This window comes from Melanaphis sacchari, unplaced genomic scaffold (assembly GCF_002803265.2).
Source record: "Melanaphis sacchari strain LSU unplaced genomic scaffold, SCAv2.0 Contig674_pilon_pilon, whole genome shotgun sequence".
In the NCBI taxonomy this organism is placed as follows: Eukaryota; Metazoa; Arthropoda; class Insecta; order Hemiptera; family Aphididae; genus Melanaphis; species Melanaphis sacchari.
Window position 1 is genome coordinate 1413 of NW_020271480.1, and position 17521 is coordinate 18933.

Below are 17521 nucleotides of genomic sequence, written 5' to 3' on the forward strand. Positions count from 1 at the left end.
AAATATTTTATACATTTTATGATCTTTTAATCAAAGAAAAATTTTTATATTAAATCTCAAATTGTTTTAGAAATTAATTTTGGATTTATACACAACAATTTTTTCAGTTATAAAAACTTAAAAGAAACATTATATTTACCAGTGTAAAAATACATTCATCTTTATCACATTATAGAAAAAAAACAATTTCAAAAAATTAGTATTGGGTATTGTCTGATGGATTTAATAAAGATTTTTTTTATAACTATAGTTTTAGTTACACAAAAAAGATTTTAGTGAATAACATCAGAATTCTTGTTAGTTGTTTCGATGTAAATGATTATTTTTTTAATATTTTATTCAAATATTTGATTCGAGCATAAGTGAATCATAATTATGATTTTACATTGCATATTAGTGCTTATTAACATAAACAAATATTATTTCATAAACAAAATTAAAAGATTCAAAATCAATGAATATTAATGCTTTTACATGATATAAAAATATGCACATTTATTAGCTAGGTTTGTAACTTTAAATATCTTGTAAATATTTCACAATAAATCGTTATTATATATATTGTTATTTTATATTGCGTATTTTATGATAAAGAACTATCCATAGTAATATATAATCTCGAAAGAATTCATGAAAAATTGATTCACTTGAATGTGGTTGGCCCTATAAAAATTAAAATGGATTGGTTTTTCATTAATGAAATATGTATACATATTATAGCAGGTGTTATAATTCCTTCAATTTGGATTCGAATCAGTGTCAACAATCATTTATATTTAAATATATTGTACAGTTTTATAAATAATTGACTAGTATATCACAAGTAAATAATTCGTTTATCATTTGCCCTGATCCTCGTCTTGTCCTAATTAAATGTGTGCAAAATTCAATGCTTATTAGCAACTCAAATTAAATATACTACTAACTGATGTAAGAAAGAAAAAAAATACATAGGTATACGACTTTGATGTCATTTAAAATATTATCTTTTTTTAGGTTTCAAGAACTTTTTCAGAAGTTAACAACATTGGTGCATTTTATGAATAGATTATACTAATAATGTACATAATATGGATGGTGTACATGATAAATGAAAACATACGGGAAAAAAAATCATGCTTAAGTACATTCAGAGATATGTATTGGGAAGTTGAAAAATATTTAAACGATGTTAATAGATCAATTTATGGTTTGCCGGTCATTGTTGTATTTATTGTAGGAAATATCTGTGAAATAATTAAAATAATGTACAGCCACTTGTTATTCCCTAGAGACTATATCGAGAAGCGTTATTATTTTGAACTTGCGATCATAGGATTACTAATAAAAATAGTCAATATTATAATTTTATATGGAATTGGTCAAATAACGGAAAAAGAGGTTTTTAAATATTATTATTGGAATTTTCATAATTAAAAATTGTATTTTTATAAGTATTTTTCTACCAATGTTCAATAATAAGTACGTGAATAGTACTTAATTTAAACTACATTTTTCCATGGGTAACATGATATCATTAGTTTAAATTTAAATTATAAAAATAATTTTGATAAGATTCAAATGTTAAAAGTAAACAAAAATGATTAGATCTCTAAATATTGAATATTGTGTTTGATTTAAGTGTTCATCTTTTTTAATAGTTTTATTTAATTTTTAGATTAACCGAATGAGTTTCGTCTTACGTCAACGATCTGTAATTGAAACCAACTGTAGAATAAAATGCGAGGTATGGTCAATATATTTACTACATAAGATTTGTATTAAATTTTTTATTAATATTCGTATGATATAATTTTTTTTTTTTTTTTTTTGAAGATCAAGTATTTTATGCTGCGAAGATTACACGAACGTTATCATTTTAAGCTGTATGGAATATGTCAGATTAATCTAAATCAACTACTTACTTTATTAAAAAAAACGTTTGCTTATTTAATAATACAAATTCTGTTCAAATTAAATAAAAAATAACAGACGTATTCTACAACTTTAATGATTTTAGTCTGTTAACAGTCACTGATTTAATTTTGAGTCATTATTATTTATTTAAAAAAAATATCTGATTAGCGATATTTATACAAAAAAATAAAAACCGAAATTTATACCAGCTCAATTATAATAAGTGTTGAGTGTAGCTCATAATTAAGTAAATCGGTTAAACACATATATTAAAATCAACGATTATTCTTTAATCATTTACAATTAATGTTTCTGATATTAGATGTAGACTTCGTTTGATAGTGTAGAGAAATTCATATCTGATAAATTGTCAAAAGTCATGTGATCTTGCATTAAAACATTTTTATTTTTTCAAACATTTTGTTGAACAATTATACCTATTTAAAAATAAACATTAGCATTTGTTAAATTAATTATCACAATAAGTTTAGTTAATAACAATGGATTTCATTCGCTATACATTACATTATATTGTTATAAAAATTATAAAAAGTACCTAGTTATTTAAGAAGTAAACACTAGGTTTTTAAAGAATATTATTATTTCAATGTTAAATTTTTAATTTGTTACAAAATGACATTATTGAAAAAAAACAACGCATAACGTAAAAGTATTAACATATCCCCAACATAGGGGGCCCCTCCGAGTGGAAAAGAAAGTTGCTCAGCTCCGTAGTCATCAGCCAGCTGATGTACGCCGCTCCAGTCTGGATCAGCAAAGTGGCCGCAGTAGCCAGGACCAAAGCAAACCTGATTCGACCACAGAGAACGTCGGCGCTGAGAACTATCCGTGCATACCGCACCGTCTCCGATGAGGCCTTCTTGGTCCTAGCCTCCACGGTTCCCGCTGACCTACTCGGCCTAGAACGGGCCAAGATCCGGTCCCGACTCCTTGCTGGCACCATGCCTGGCGAGATACGGCCGTCCAAACAGACGGTGAAAAGAGAGGAAAGATCTCGCACCGTCGAAGAATGGCAACAGAGATGGGAGGCAACCAGGAAAGCGTCCTGGACCCGATCCTGCATCCCATCCATCAGGCGCTGGCTGGGAAAAACGGTCCTGTTAGTGCCCTTGACGTACCACATGTCACAGGCACTGACGGGTCACGGCTGTTTCCAGTCATATCTGTACAGGAGAGCCAGGGTCGCCAGTCCGATGTGTCTGCAGTGCAGGGGCGGTGAAGACACGGTGGAGCATACTCTCTTTGAGTGCTATCACTGGAACACTCTCCGTGACCCTCTGTCCACCCACCTGGGGCACAGACCGTGTACAGCCGACATCCAGGACATAATTTGCGGCCCGCCATTCGACCATCTTCCAGCAGACCTGGATGCAAAGTCAGTGATGTTAAGGAACGCGGAGGAGTCTTTTCGGCTGTTCTACGGGATGGTAGAGCACATACTCTCAGTAAAGGAAGACGAGGAGCGAGTCCGCCAGGCTGAGGTTGCCGAGGTGCGGCAGTGAGACGCACCATTAAATTATTGTTGTCGAAGGCTTCTAAGGAGGCAGAGCCCCTTAGTATTGTAAAATGCTTTAATTGTAAATTAAGAAAATCTGATATCATAATTAAAAATCACTATTTTATTCCAAAAATATTAGTTATTTTATTACAGTTAAATGCATTAAAAACATAAAATATGTTATATTCCGTACATAAATATTCTTAATTATTCAATATATTTTCAAAATATTTAAATCAATCAAATTATTATGAATAATACTTTCAAATATTACAGTAAGGTGAAAGTAATTTATTAATAAATAAACATAATTATATTTTATGACGTAATTTTAATAACATTTATTTAATTCATCGATTAAACTATTTAATTAATCATATATAAAAAATATGCTAATACTGTTATCCTCAGAAATAGGCTAACCTCAGGAATATTTTTCGCTGAATTTAATACATAAGTTAATCTAAATTACATAATGAAGAACTACACTTAACACCAGGGGCGGACCCAGGGGGGGTTTGGGAGGTCAGCTGACCCACCGTTTTTTTTTCTCAGTAAAATGTGGCCTCTCAAAATGACAAACTACATAAATATGTACAATACTACGATAATCAAAAATAGAAATAATATAAACTAATAATATGGTGTTATAAGTAATTTATAAAATGTACACAGACTCAAGAACATTTCTATGAAAATATAATTCTAAATGTATAAATATAAATATAATATATTATGAATATTATGATATATGATGTATAGAAATTAGAAAGATATGAAAAACCCATTCAATTTGAATTAATTAATAATATCAAAGTATATAAGTCTGTTTTAAATTGTATTAAAAAATTAGTTATGACTTATGCTTTATCTCTTTTAGTTATAGTATTTACTATATTAATATATGTAATATAAATAAGGTAAATTGCGAGCGTAGCGAGCGATTTTGTAATGTACAGTTGATTGAACCTTCTACACAGTGGCCTCTCATAAGTGAGGCAGACCCACAGTACTAAAATCCTGGGTTCGCCACTGCTTAACACTTACTATAACGGTACCGGTAAAATCACTCGATTTTTTAATTATATGCATATTTCTAAACATAATTTTTTTTTAATGGTTATAACTGAAAGTGATATAAATGGCTGTTGAAATACTAAAATCATTAAGACTTAGGAATATCATTTTTTTTTTAATTTAATTTGAATAGAATTTGAATTATTAAATAAGCCAATGCTTTGTTTAATAAAATAAGTAGTTGTCTTTGATTAATATGACATATTCCGAACAGCTCAAAACGAAAATGTTTGTATAATCTTCTTAGAATGAAAAACTTGATCTTGAAAAAATAAATATACCATATTTATAAAAAATCTACTACAAATCACATCTAGTAAATATTTTTATTTTACCTGACGTTTAATTCTAGGGTTTCGTTCCAATATGAACCGCTGATGTAAGACAAGATTCATCCGATTTATCTGAAAACCAATAAATTAACTCTAAAATAATATTACCTATTCTATATCTTAATTTAAAATATGATAATTTTTTTTTCACTATTACTGTTTAAATTTCTTCAAAAATATTTGTATAATTGAAAATCATAATGCTATTAAGTATGTTTTAACTTAAAATATTTTGGGTTTACATGGAAAAATTAATTATAATTGAATTATTGTTTACTTACCAAGAATTAAATACAAAGAGAGAAGTACTTAATAAAAAAATTTAACTTAACGAAATTCTAATAACGTAATTTAATGTTTATAATAACCTCTTGTTCTGTGGAATAATATCACAGATATTTAGTGCAACAAATGTAGTGATAGCTGGCAAACCATAAATTGATTTATTAATGTGGTTTAAATATTCTTCAACTTCCAAATACATATCTCTAAATGTACTTAAGCATGATTTTTTTACTCGTATGTTTTCATTTATCATGTTCACCATCCATCTTATGTACATTGTTAGTAGAATATATTCATAAAATGTAGTCAATTGGCAAACATTTAAACAAAAAGTTGCAACCTAAAAATAAATTATATTTTTAATGGTTGTATGTATTAAATCTATCTTACATACGTATTAAATCAATAAGGAGTATCTTTAATTTAAGTATTGTTAATAAACATTCGTTTTAACACACATTTGTTAAAAGATAAGATGAGGATCAATGCAAAAGATTAACAACTAATTTACTTCAAATCAACTATTATGTTATTTATAAAACTAAAAAAAATTTTAGATACTAATGATTACCAAATATATTTGTTTTACAATTTTACATGTTCGATAAAAATTTTTATCCAACATAACAGTTATAATACTTGCTATAACATGTAAAATTATTTTGACAATGAAAAACCAATTCATTTTAATTTTCATCGGGCCCGTCATATTTAAACGATTCAATTTTTCGTCAATTTTTTCAATATTAGATAATGTTATGGATAGTTCTTTATCGAAAAATACACGCCAAATAATCGATATAAATTTTCCAATCACCATCAATTCAAAACAACTAATCATTATAAAAGACGTTGCTTCAGACATTTCCTGATCCTTATGAAATATCTAAAAAATTAAATTGGAAATAAACATTTTACAATAATTCACTTATTAAGATATTATACAAATATTATACATTATATTTAAACGACATTTTACATTCGATCGCTTCTTGTAAATATAAAACTTTAAGCAGATATTTATGGTATTCTATCATGTCGTGTGAAATATTATAATTGGCTTACTAAATAATTAAACAATTAATTTAATACTTGAATATGTCCACTTATATGTAATTCTAAGAGATATTTTGCTGCATTAATCGCATTTAAATAAAAATTTGTATTAAAGTATGTAAATAATTTAGCCATAAAAATCAAGAATTTTGAATCATTAACACGAAGGTATTAAGAAATCAACATTTCAGGATGAATTAAATTTGAATTCATATTAAATGTTATAAACACTTTTTCAACATATCATAACATTTATACATCTATACAAAAATATTTAAATACTGTTAAGTTTAGCCATTACCCATTGGTTGGAGTCATAGAGTAAAAATAGACCAAGACATATTAATAGATATCGTAAGAAATAAAACATCCCTTTCGTCATAATATTTCTTTGGCCGTAGTTTATACAACCAACACCACATATCAAAAAAAATATATTATAGTTATGTAATATTGATCTTTTACTCATAATTTTTTATATTTAATTTTTATATACAAATTCGATAAAGAAAAAAATCTAGTATCTATTAGGATTCATGCTTTGTGACCGTTGCTGATGTTAACATGTCGAGAATCTCTTAAAGAATGACGCACATTGTTCGTGAGTAGGTGCGAATGTATTCTGAAATTACGTTGGCTGACTGCGTGTAAATTATGTGCTCCTGCGCAATGCTACTGTCATATTATATATATTTTTTTTAATGATAAATGGTAAGAATGTACGTTAAACATTTAAAATAATATGTTTCAATAATTTATGCATTTGTTGTGACTCACTATTATATTTTATTTTGTGTTTTGTATGTAATAAATGTTTTTCACATAATATATACAATTAAATTTGATAGTAAAAGACGTGTTTGTGTGTATGCTTTTACTTAGTATACACAGCCAAGAGGTGCATACGCGATCAAACAAACACAACTAACGTTGATAAATGTTCCACAGCGGTGACCTTTGTAATATCGTCCTCGTCATACATTTTTCCGCAAACCACGAGAGGTTGCTGAATCTACGCGGCTGATCGTTCGAATCTTGCTACGCGTCTGCCGTATGTCCATTGATTTGTATTGCCATCCAGTGCCGTGCCTAGGGGTGTGCGAGAGGTGCGTCGTGAACACCAGGGCACCAAAATCTTTTTATAATCTAATATTACTGATAGATGAAAGTTAACCATATTAATTTATATTTTTTAACGGTTTCAATTTAATAAAATCATTTTGATTGGCGGCGTCGATTCATTATTTTGACTGGCGATGAGATAAAGTTTTGAAATGTATAATAGGCAATTATGTAAAAATACCTTTTCATGTATGGATATAATTTGTTTTTATTTTTATCCCGTAATAACGACGTCGTTGATCGTCAATAACAATAATATACTAAAAATATATGTGTACTGCATTATTATTGTTATTTTATAAAATTAATAATTTAACAATAGAATTTCGACTGGAACAAGTTGTACGATTTTATTTTGAACCCATCTATAATAATGTTCACATCACTCCTTGCAGATATAGGTAAAAAAATATTTTTTATTAGCATTTATTTGAAGATAAGATATTTTTTATACAATCGAACAAAAATTTCATTCGTAAATAAATGTTACCGGTTTAGTATGATAAGTACTTATCTATCAATATTTTTTATTCTACGTATGCAGTTTAAATATTATATTACTAATCTATTAAGTTAGAAATGTGCAAAAAAATGGTAAATCTAATGAATTTCTCTCTTTTATTCTAATGTTATCTCTTTATAGGTATAAACATACATGGTGGAGGGGATAAGGGCACTAAAAATAATTTTTGGCAACTAGTACTAATAACGCTAGGCACAGCACTGTTACGTAATATAATATATGGTCATCGGATAATGTTATTGTATATCATCAACCGTATTGTGGCTGTATGCACCTAAACAAGGGATGATGTTGCGTAAATAATGGGAACTTTTTTTAGAGCTTCGACAATATCACTTACACTTAAAGTAAAAAGTATAAAATTCATGTCACTATAAGCTCGTTATATAATAATTCAATTATTTCGGCAAGTTTTATTTAAAGAACCTTTACAATAGATTTAAAAGTCGGAATTTTTAGTTTCATTAAATTTTAAAATTAACGCTTAAAAAAAACAGTGTGTATACGCTAATTGATTACACTCGATATCTCTGCGTAGAGCTCACAATTTCAATTCTGTTTATTAGTTGGTTGTTATGACATAAAAATACACATTTTTATACTGAAAAATTATAAAAAAAAACATTGTAAAATTTTCAAAAATTCAAAATAGTCATTCTGTTGATATGATTTCTAAACATGTTCGCAAAAAAAAATGAAAATTATTCAGGCGTTTCTATGGTTTTTTGAAATTTGCACAATTCAATATCATGTCAAATAAATGTTTTGGATAATCGCTGTACACTAATAAACAAGAAATAAATTGTAATTTAAGAAACTTTAAAAATTGTTTAAAAATTATTGATTCAACAAAATGGCTATCTTGATTTTTTTAAACATAAAATAGAAAATTTTTTCTAAATGATCTTTCGTTTGTTGTGACACTTACTGGTGCAGTCAAGGCTAATTTACAGATTTTATTAGCCTATGGTAAAATGTGTTTCATTCCTTCAGATTTAATCATAAGAGTATCAAATGTATTTGAATCACTATTATTGCACAACCCAATTGATATTTCCATCTCTGCTAGAACAGCATCTATGTCTTTGCATTTTGCTCCTTCAGTATAAAAAGGAAATAATACCAGAAAATTTTTAATAACATCAAATGAAATGTTTTCCTTTTTAAAAGGATAAGTCAGCATTTGGAATAATGGCTTAATTTTTTCAATACCTTTCAAAATGTCTTTTGATAAATTGATTAATGTTGATACGAAAAAAATAATCACATGTTATTAAAATCATAATAAACGCAGCTCTATACATAAATTAAAATTATATTATAATATAAAAATTATAATTTAGTTGTTCATATTCTCTTAAAACATTACCTATGTCAAGTTAAACACAAACATAAGCTATAGATTTACGTTTTTCGTATTGGTATTGTATTATTAAATTAGTATTTTCCATTAGGTACACTTTTTAACGCTATATTTCCGTTATTCATCATATTACGTTATACAAACAAAAAATAATATTCTGCATATTGCAAACCACTCGATATCCCATTTCCTAATGAGAAATAGATTGTAGGTATGTATAATTAATTATCATGAGAGTACCTACACAGAACACTTGATAGTGGTGCAATGCATAATAAAAGATATTTATGTGTATACATAATAACGGTAAAATAATTTAGATTTTTACGTTGAAATCGTTTAGAGATACGATTGCATACAGAACGTTGTTGTTAAAAATAATGTTTAATGTTTGTTTTTACATTGTACTTTTTATGACATTAAACTGAAACGAATACAATGATTAAATTCCACTCAAAACACATTTATAAATCATAGATATATGGATATAATATATTCCAGTGATACATACTGGATTAAATATTGATCAATATTTATAAAATTACTTAAATAAATGAACCTATAGTACCTGCAATATAAAATTATGTATTATTTAAGGGATTATTTTTAAAAAACCATAGCATAAATACAGTCACAATATCATAGACGTAGAGTAATAAGATTTTTTTTTTTTTGGGGGGGGGATTATTCACGTCACTGAAAAAGAGATTTACACACTATATAACAATTTTTGCATCTACGCGTATATTTTATTATATTCATATAACCATATACTTATATGACTATATAAACAGGTATGCCTGTGTTTTGTTATGTTTGACTGTTTTTATTTACGATTTTCCTAATTTTATTGTGTTGCAGGTTATTAGTGCACATTTGTGTATCAAAACGTATGTTCCTGTTCAATTGAATAGAAATTTTTAATTAATTTTATTAGATGTACTATCCTCAGTGTTTAGTACCTACGTTGGGTCATCTTATACAAACTTATTAATTTTCATAGTACGTCTAGCTAATTGTTTCCGAGTGACTTCAATAGTAGTCGCCACTGTTGATAAATTCTGAATTTATAAATAAAACTTAGCTGTTTCTTCTGGAATCTTAAACGATGAACAATACTGTTATCAAGTAGATATATATATATATTAATAAAATTATACTCACAGTGCACTCGAAATTGGATACTCCAAATAACCTTTACTTCAAGTCTTAACCAATCATACTAATCTCAGAAATGACTATTAACTAGTAAGGCACTTCCCATTTATAATGAAGATTGAATGATTGCTAAGAAGTAAATTAAAAAATTAAAGTGGATATTTTTTTTTCGAGCAAGACACTTTTTGAAATATATATTACGCTATACAATGAACTTAAAGCATATTTATCATATATTTTCATTCAAATATTTGTGTTTCGAACTGAAAACATCAGACATTTTAGTACGGTTGATGCTTTGTTAGGAAAAATTGACATTAAGTGTTAGTTACATAAATTCTTCGGGAAAGTTATAAGCATTTTTTTTTGTTTGAATTATATACAATTATTGTATTAACTTAAAAATAAAATAAAATAATAATTTATATTTATAATCAGGCAACAATAATTTTTATTATTAACAAAACTATAAAAATGTTCTTATTTAAATAAATTTGTCAACTATGGAATTGTTTGTAATCACATTGTTAATAATAACAATAAATACTTCCATTTCATTTTTTGTTCTACTGCTGACACAATTTGGTCAGTTAATTTAATACATTAACTCTTTTATACAATAATTAATTTTGATTTTATTACAGCCGAACTAAATGCGGAAGTTTTAACCAATAGTTGCAAAACTTTTTTTTTAAACAACGGCACAATACAAAAGAAAATCCTCAGCAATCAAGATGCCCATTACATTTATTTTAACGCCTATGAATTAGAAGCGTTTTTTTTTTCACTTAAATGTGTTAACATACACCATAATCCACAATCGTAAATCATCACAAGCAAAACATGAAAATTTCACCCCCATACAAGTTTTATAATCTGATATACTAAACAATCACACATGGGACAATTAGGAATATTATATACTTCTTGAAGTTGAAAGTTAGCTTAATAAATAATAACACTTCAATAATAAATACATAATTTATATATAATATATAAATATGTTTATTATTATTAAATAAGCGAGGAATAAATGTGTTATAAAATGCATAAAATAAAACAACGATAAAGACACGCCATCGGGTTATTTTGGACTCACGTATTTCATGCTTTCTGCACTCGAGAATAAAAAAATTTCCACCATAAAAATTGGATTTAAAATACAAATAAGCTAAATTAAATTTAATGAGTGAGTCAAATAGATAAATAATTTCAATTAAACTACTCAATAAATCCAAGTTATTCAGTAGCTACCTTTGTTGTGGAGTTAATCCCAAAAGACGACCTATAAATGTTCTGTGAGATATAAGTTCCAACCAAGCTTATGCAAATCCTGGAACTTTTCTTGTTCGAAGCAGATAAAAAGCATAGCAAAATGCAGCAAGCATCTAATAACAAGTATACAATAATATTAAAAATAACTCCACCAGCAGCTACTACATGACCAACAAGGTCATAATTGAATCGAGTATTCTAACTTATGGATGGGGAACTGTTACATTATTATTCTGTTATTGTTGAGCTTGAGAAGCAACAATAGCTATAAAAAAAATTCATACATTGTTATAATTAATAATACGTTTTTGTAAATTTTAAATTTAAATATATTAAATAACTAAAAATGCACAAGCAATAACACAAACAATACCAATTTTAAGGTAAAGATAATATGTATGCACATTAAATGCGTAAGAAAAAATATCAAAAAAATCCTCAAATACTATAAATAAATTATGAGTCACGATAAAAGTAACAATAAATACGATTCACAACTAATTACACTGTTCTATACAAACTACAATAAATAAAAGGTTACTAAAGAAAATATGGCAATATTGACATTGTATTGTCTATTTTTTTTACACTTAAATTTCTAATATTTTTTATTTTGTTTTTAAATCAAATAAAATCTAAATAAATAACCACAATTTTTATCTAAAAATCAAAACCACAACTATTGTAAAACAAAATTAAATTATTCAATAACTAAGTTAAATATATTTAATATAATTACTTATTACAATAACTATATTATATGTTTTAAATGGACCTAAAGTTACTTGTAATTAAGAGCAAACTAATTTTTATCAATAGTGTGTGCTACACCTTTAGTAGCTATTAATATTTATTATTTTGCTATGAGGAAATAAATTGAAACAGTGTTATACATTTTTAAATAATAATTGGATACCAAGAGAAATTTAGTTTTAAAATAATAGATATAATATGGTTACCATTTGTCCCAATTTCACCGGGACTCAACCAATTTTCACTATATATTCCTGATATTATTCAACTCTCAGCCAGGACATGGATATATATATATATCGGTTTCTTAAAATTAGTCCCAAATTGTTGACATGTAGGATTAACTAAATTTAAAAAAGCGTCAAAAATCTTGAAGATAGCTGAGAACGATAATTTGGTGTTTCATAGCGACAAAAGCATATACAATTTATAGAATTGACGATTATCAGCCTTCAGATTAACATCAAATGAACTATGTAATGTGAACTTGTGCTATTACCACATTTAAATTTAATAGTTTATTGTGACCATTGTGTTATAATTACAAATTTTTATTTTCATGCAATTTTATCTAATTTACATTATATACATTACGGCTCTAAAAAAAAAAAAAATTCCGACGAATATATTTGGAAGATAGGGGGGGGAGGGATGTTATAATTTCCTGGCTTGTAATTATTTATAAATAGCAACCCTATGGAATAACAGAAATTTATTTTAAACGTGAGTCAGCGAATGATTATTAAAATAAATCAAATAATATTACATAAACCTGTAAATATAATTAAAATGAAAACATTAAAAATAAAACTTGAACCTTGATATATATTAACAACATATGTAGTGCAACTTAGGACTAATCCATAGAAAAAACATACTTGATAAAGCGTTATGAATTTCATTAATATTTTATACTTAGAATCAAATTTTTACAAATAATCACTAATCAAGATTTGATTAAATCATTTATCATTATTATATTTGTAGTTTGGCGATTCTTGTTAATATTATTCTTGCGATTTCAGTTAAATATTGAAACACGATACTTACAAGCCGTATCAATAAGTATAAAAGTAAAGTAATATAAAGCAATATAAGTATTTAATATATTTTTATATACAATGATTTAAAAGTATAAATAATACATTGAATAATCATAGTCCTGAGCAAATTCGTTTTAATTTTACAGATATTTCAGAAAAATTTTAATATCATGTTATCGTGTAAAACTAAATATTTTGAAGATAAAAAAATTGAATTTAACAAAATCCTTGTATTCTAATAGCTATGTACAATTGTCGCAATATTACAATGATCACGCCACGTCGTCACCCCACTTTCAGTCAACTAACCGAAGTGTATATAAAGGCAACCGAGATCTCGATTCCGGCATAACACGTTTTTTTGTGCATTATTATTGTTTGGTGAGTAATTAATATCTTCTGTTGATTTCGAATTAATGACATTTTATTTATATTTTAAACTTGCAGTTGTTACTTAAACCCTCAAAAACCAACCGAAAAATCAAAAATGGGCGCTGAAAAGGTATCCATGAACATCGTTGTCGTCGGACAAGTCCAATCTGATAAGGCCGTCAAAACCGTCGCCAAAGCCATCCCATCCACCAACAAATTGATGGTCAGTATAAAATACTTTTTATGTAACATGTTTTTAAATTTTGATTGGTACACTTAGAAATATAAATAAGATATAAGGCTTTTTTTTTATTATTTATAAATTACTATTTACTCCGATTAGTTACAATGTAATTAATTATGATGTAGATACCTACGAATATGTGATATACTATTATTAATGTTTCAAAGCGGTTCCATATTCATAGTTTTTTCTATTTTTAAATCATTCCATTTATAACTTTTAATTCTTCTCTTTCTATGAATTATTTTCTTCATTCTTAAAACACTTTCAAGTTAACACAACAACAATAAAAAAAAACAATATAATAAGTAATAATAATCAGACGTTTTTATGATAGGATACACAATTTTTAATTATTGTTAAATCCTTAAATGTCAAATTTTATAATTTTATACGGTTTATAATTAATCTGCAACATAAAATGTTATTTATTTCAAAAGATTAAATATTTAAATTAATCAATATCATATTATTTATTACAAAAGTCTCTTAATTATTATAAAATAAAAAACCATAATTCATTTTTTAAATCATCCTTTTACAATTAACTATCAAAAAATTACAAATGTTCGTGTAATTAAAATTATTTTTATTTATTTTATTTTTTTTAGAACAAATACATTATTAATATTGTTATATATTATTGCCACTATTAAGATCTAAAATTGTGATTTTGAAATAATATAATATCATAACCCTTTAATGCACATTATTTTCTTTAAAATGTTATTGGTATTTATATTTTCGTTATTGTTTCAGAACTGTTAATGTGTGTAGTTCATCCATCACAAACAAAAAAAAGCCATAACCCAAACAATTCAATATGTAATTCTGATTGATATTGATATTAAGAAATAAAACAGCATCTTCTGATACTTTTGTCTATGATGATTTTTATACTTTTATTTATGCTCAAATTTAAAATTTTTTCCGATACCTATATCATTGGTCAAGTTATATTGACCATTTTAAAATAGTTTTGTTCCTGAATAATTGTTTCGGAAACAAATCATACATAATATGTACATCAATCATATTATATTGAGATATAGAAATATCGTATCTAGTCTTATAGTTTTCGAGAATATGAGTTAAATATTACATCATGAGTTTATTCAACAGTAAATTAATGCACTTAACAAAAGATAGCGATCTATTATCCACCTAAATGACATATTCCGGAATTAAAGTAGGGATTTATGTAACAATCTATACAATACATTTACAGTTGAATCACTTATCTAATAAAATTAAATATATTTGTAGACAGTTTACGGTTTTTACAGGCTCAAGTTCAGTAGAAAGAATATCGGTGTGATTTGCGTTGATGTAGATAAAGTTTTTAAGAAAATCGGCCATACTGAATATACTAAAAATAAAAGTTAGCTTATGATACTCAATATCAAATTATATAACTCAATTTAGCACAATCTAGTTTAACGAGTAGACGTCATGGTTTATCTAGGCAATAGCAAGGATTCATTTTTCAAATGAAGATGAAATTATTCAAAAATAATATCTTGAATACCTTTGCAATCTTTAAATACGCATTTAACATAACTTTAAATTAAAATCTTGTATTGAAATTTCAAAACCTAAGTAGACGTTGACACATTGTAATAAATTTTGAGAAAAAATACCTTTGTAAGGGATATACGTATTAAATAAAAACATAATTAATTTTTATTTCATAATTTTACGAAAATTTATTTCAATGAGCAACAAAAATAATAAATTTATAATATACAAATGAATATACTATTATTTATACCTTGAAAGTAAAGGACGAAATATCGTCCAACCTCAGAAATAAATTTTACTGCAAACAACACTAACTTGAACCAATAGCTGTTAATAGACTAAAATTATTAAGATTATGGAATATCTTATTTTTTATTATTTAATTTGAATAGAATTTGAATTATTAAGTAAGCCAATGCTTTTGGTATTACTTCGTTCAGTTACGTATTGCTATTATTTAACTTATAATAATTAAATCAGGTTATGAGTTTGAAAATAACTGTTTAAGTATATCAGCATATAAATATAACTAAACGATATTTGATTTTCACTTCTGGCATATTGTAATAATTATTTTGTTACTTCTCAATATTTATGAGTCTAATAGTAAAATAATAAAATTGGTAGTTTCAATTCAGTTAATATCACCATAGGGAATAAGCCCATACATTCTAAGACACTAGTTTTTATTCTTTGTATATTTTAAATGTAATATTATAATGTTTTAATAAATATAAGCAAGTATGAGTGTGAGATCATTAAGTAATGTTAATAGAGTTTTTAATATGTGGTATTGGTTGTATAAACTACGATTGACATTTTTATAACAAAGGGTTGTTTGTTATTACGATATCTATTAATTTGTCTTGGTCTATTTTGCAGCTGACTCCAACCAATGGGTAATGGCAACAACAGTATTTAGTAATTTGTATGGACCCAGCAAATGTAATGATACATTGAAAAGTATTATGTTTATTATAGTTACAAATTTAATTCATCATAACACGTTGATATTTTAATACGTTCGTTATAGTGATACAAATTCTAAATATTTTATAAATTATAAATATTTTATTAAACATTAATTTTAACGCGATTAATAGCACAATGAACTTAGAATTTCAACAAGTAGACACTTCAATATATAAATTTCTTTTATTAATTGGTAGTATTTATAGTTTAATATTATATTGTAAAATGATCTATAAAATATTTGTATTCAATTGTATTTTATAGATAAAAAGATCTGATAAGGAAATGTCTGAAGTAACGTCGTTTATTGTGATTTGTTGTTTTGAATTGATGGGATTGGAAAATTTATATCTATTTTGGCGCATATTTTTGATAAAGAACTATCCATAATACTATCTAATCTGAAAAAATGCATGAAAAATGATTCACTTGAATGCAGTTGGCTAAGAATTAAATGAATTGGTTTTTCATTATTGGAATAGGTGTACATATTATAGCAAGTGTTATAATTCTTCAATAAGAATGAAAATCAGTGTCAAAATGCAGGAATAAACAAATAGTAATCATTAATATTCAAATATATTGTATAGTTTCATAAATAATTGACTAGTAAATTTGAATTAAATTCATTTAAAACATATTTTTTAGGTTCCAACTTTGTATACATGTGGATGAATGTAGTCATTTCATGAATATATTATACTAATAATGTACATACGATGGATGTGTACAAAATAAATGAAACATACAGGAAAGAAAATTATGCTTAAGTACATTCAGAGATATGTATTTAGAAGTTGAAGAATATTTAAACCATATTAATAGATCAATTTTGGTTTGTCGGTCATTGTTGTATCAGTTGCAGGAAATTTGTTGCGATATCATTTTTTATCCAGTAACTTGTTATTCCTAGAGACTATCTTGAAAATTATTATAATATTGCATTTGCTATGATTGCTATATTAATAAATTTAGCAATTATAGTATTATACAGAATTGGTCACTCCACG

The 17521-nt window shown here is 26.1% G+C and overlaps 1 protein-coding gene, 1 long non-coding RNA gene and 1 pseudogene across 2 annotated transcripts; 2 read left to right on the forward strand and 1 right to left on the reverse strand.

Annotated features, from left to right (window-relative positions):
- Window positions 1–575: 575 nt before the first annotated feature.
- Window positions 576–1968, forward strand: LOC112600722 (annotated as a pseudogene).
- A 2639-nt stretch (window positions 1969–4607) lies between these two features.
- LOC112600720 lies at window positions 4608–6634 on the reverse strand. Its single transcript, XM_025348026.1, has 5 exons — window positions 6467–6634; window positions 5707–5995; window positions 5189–5433; window positions 4828–4896; window positions 4608–4754 (listed from the first exon to the last, which is right to left on the reverse strand). The coding sequence occupies exons 1-5, from the start codon at window positions 6632–6634 to the stop codon at window positions 4608–4610; spliced, it is 918 nt and encodes a 305-aa protein (XP_025203811.1).
- Window positions 6635–13721: 7087 nt separating this feature from the next.
- LOC112600721 lies at window positions 13722–14877 on the forward strand. The gene is made up of 3 exons (XR_003115015.1): window positions 13722–13783; window positions 13850–13997; window positions 14778–14877. It is a non-coding gene; the product is annotated as an uncharacterized LOC112600721 (long non-coding RNA).
- The last annotated feature ends 2644 nt before the right edge of the window (window positions 14878–17521 follow it).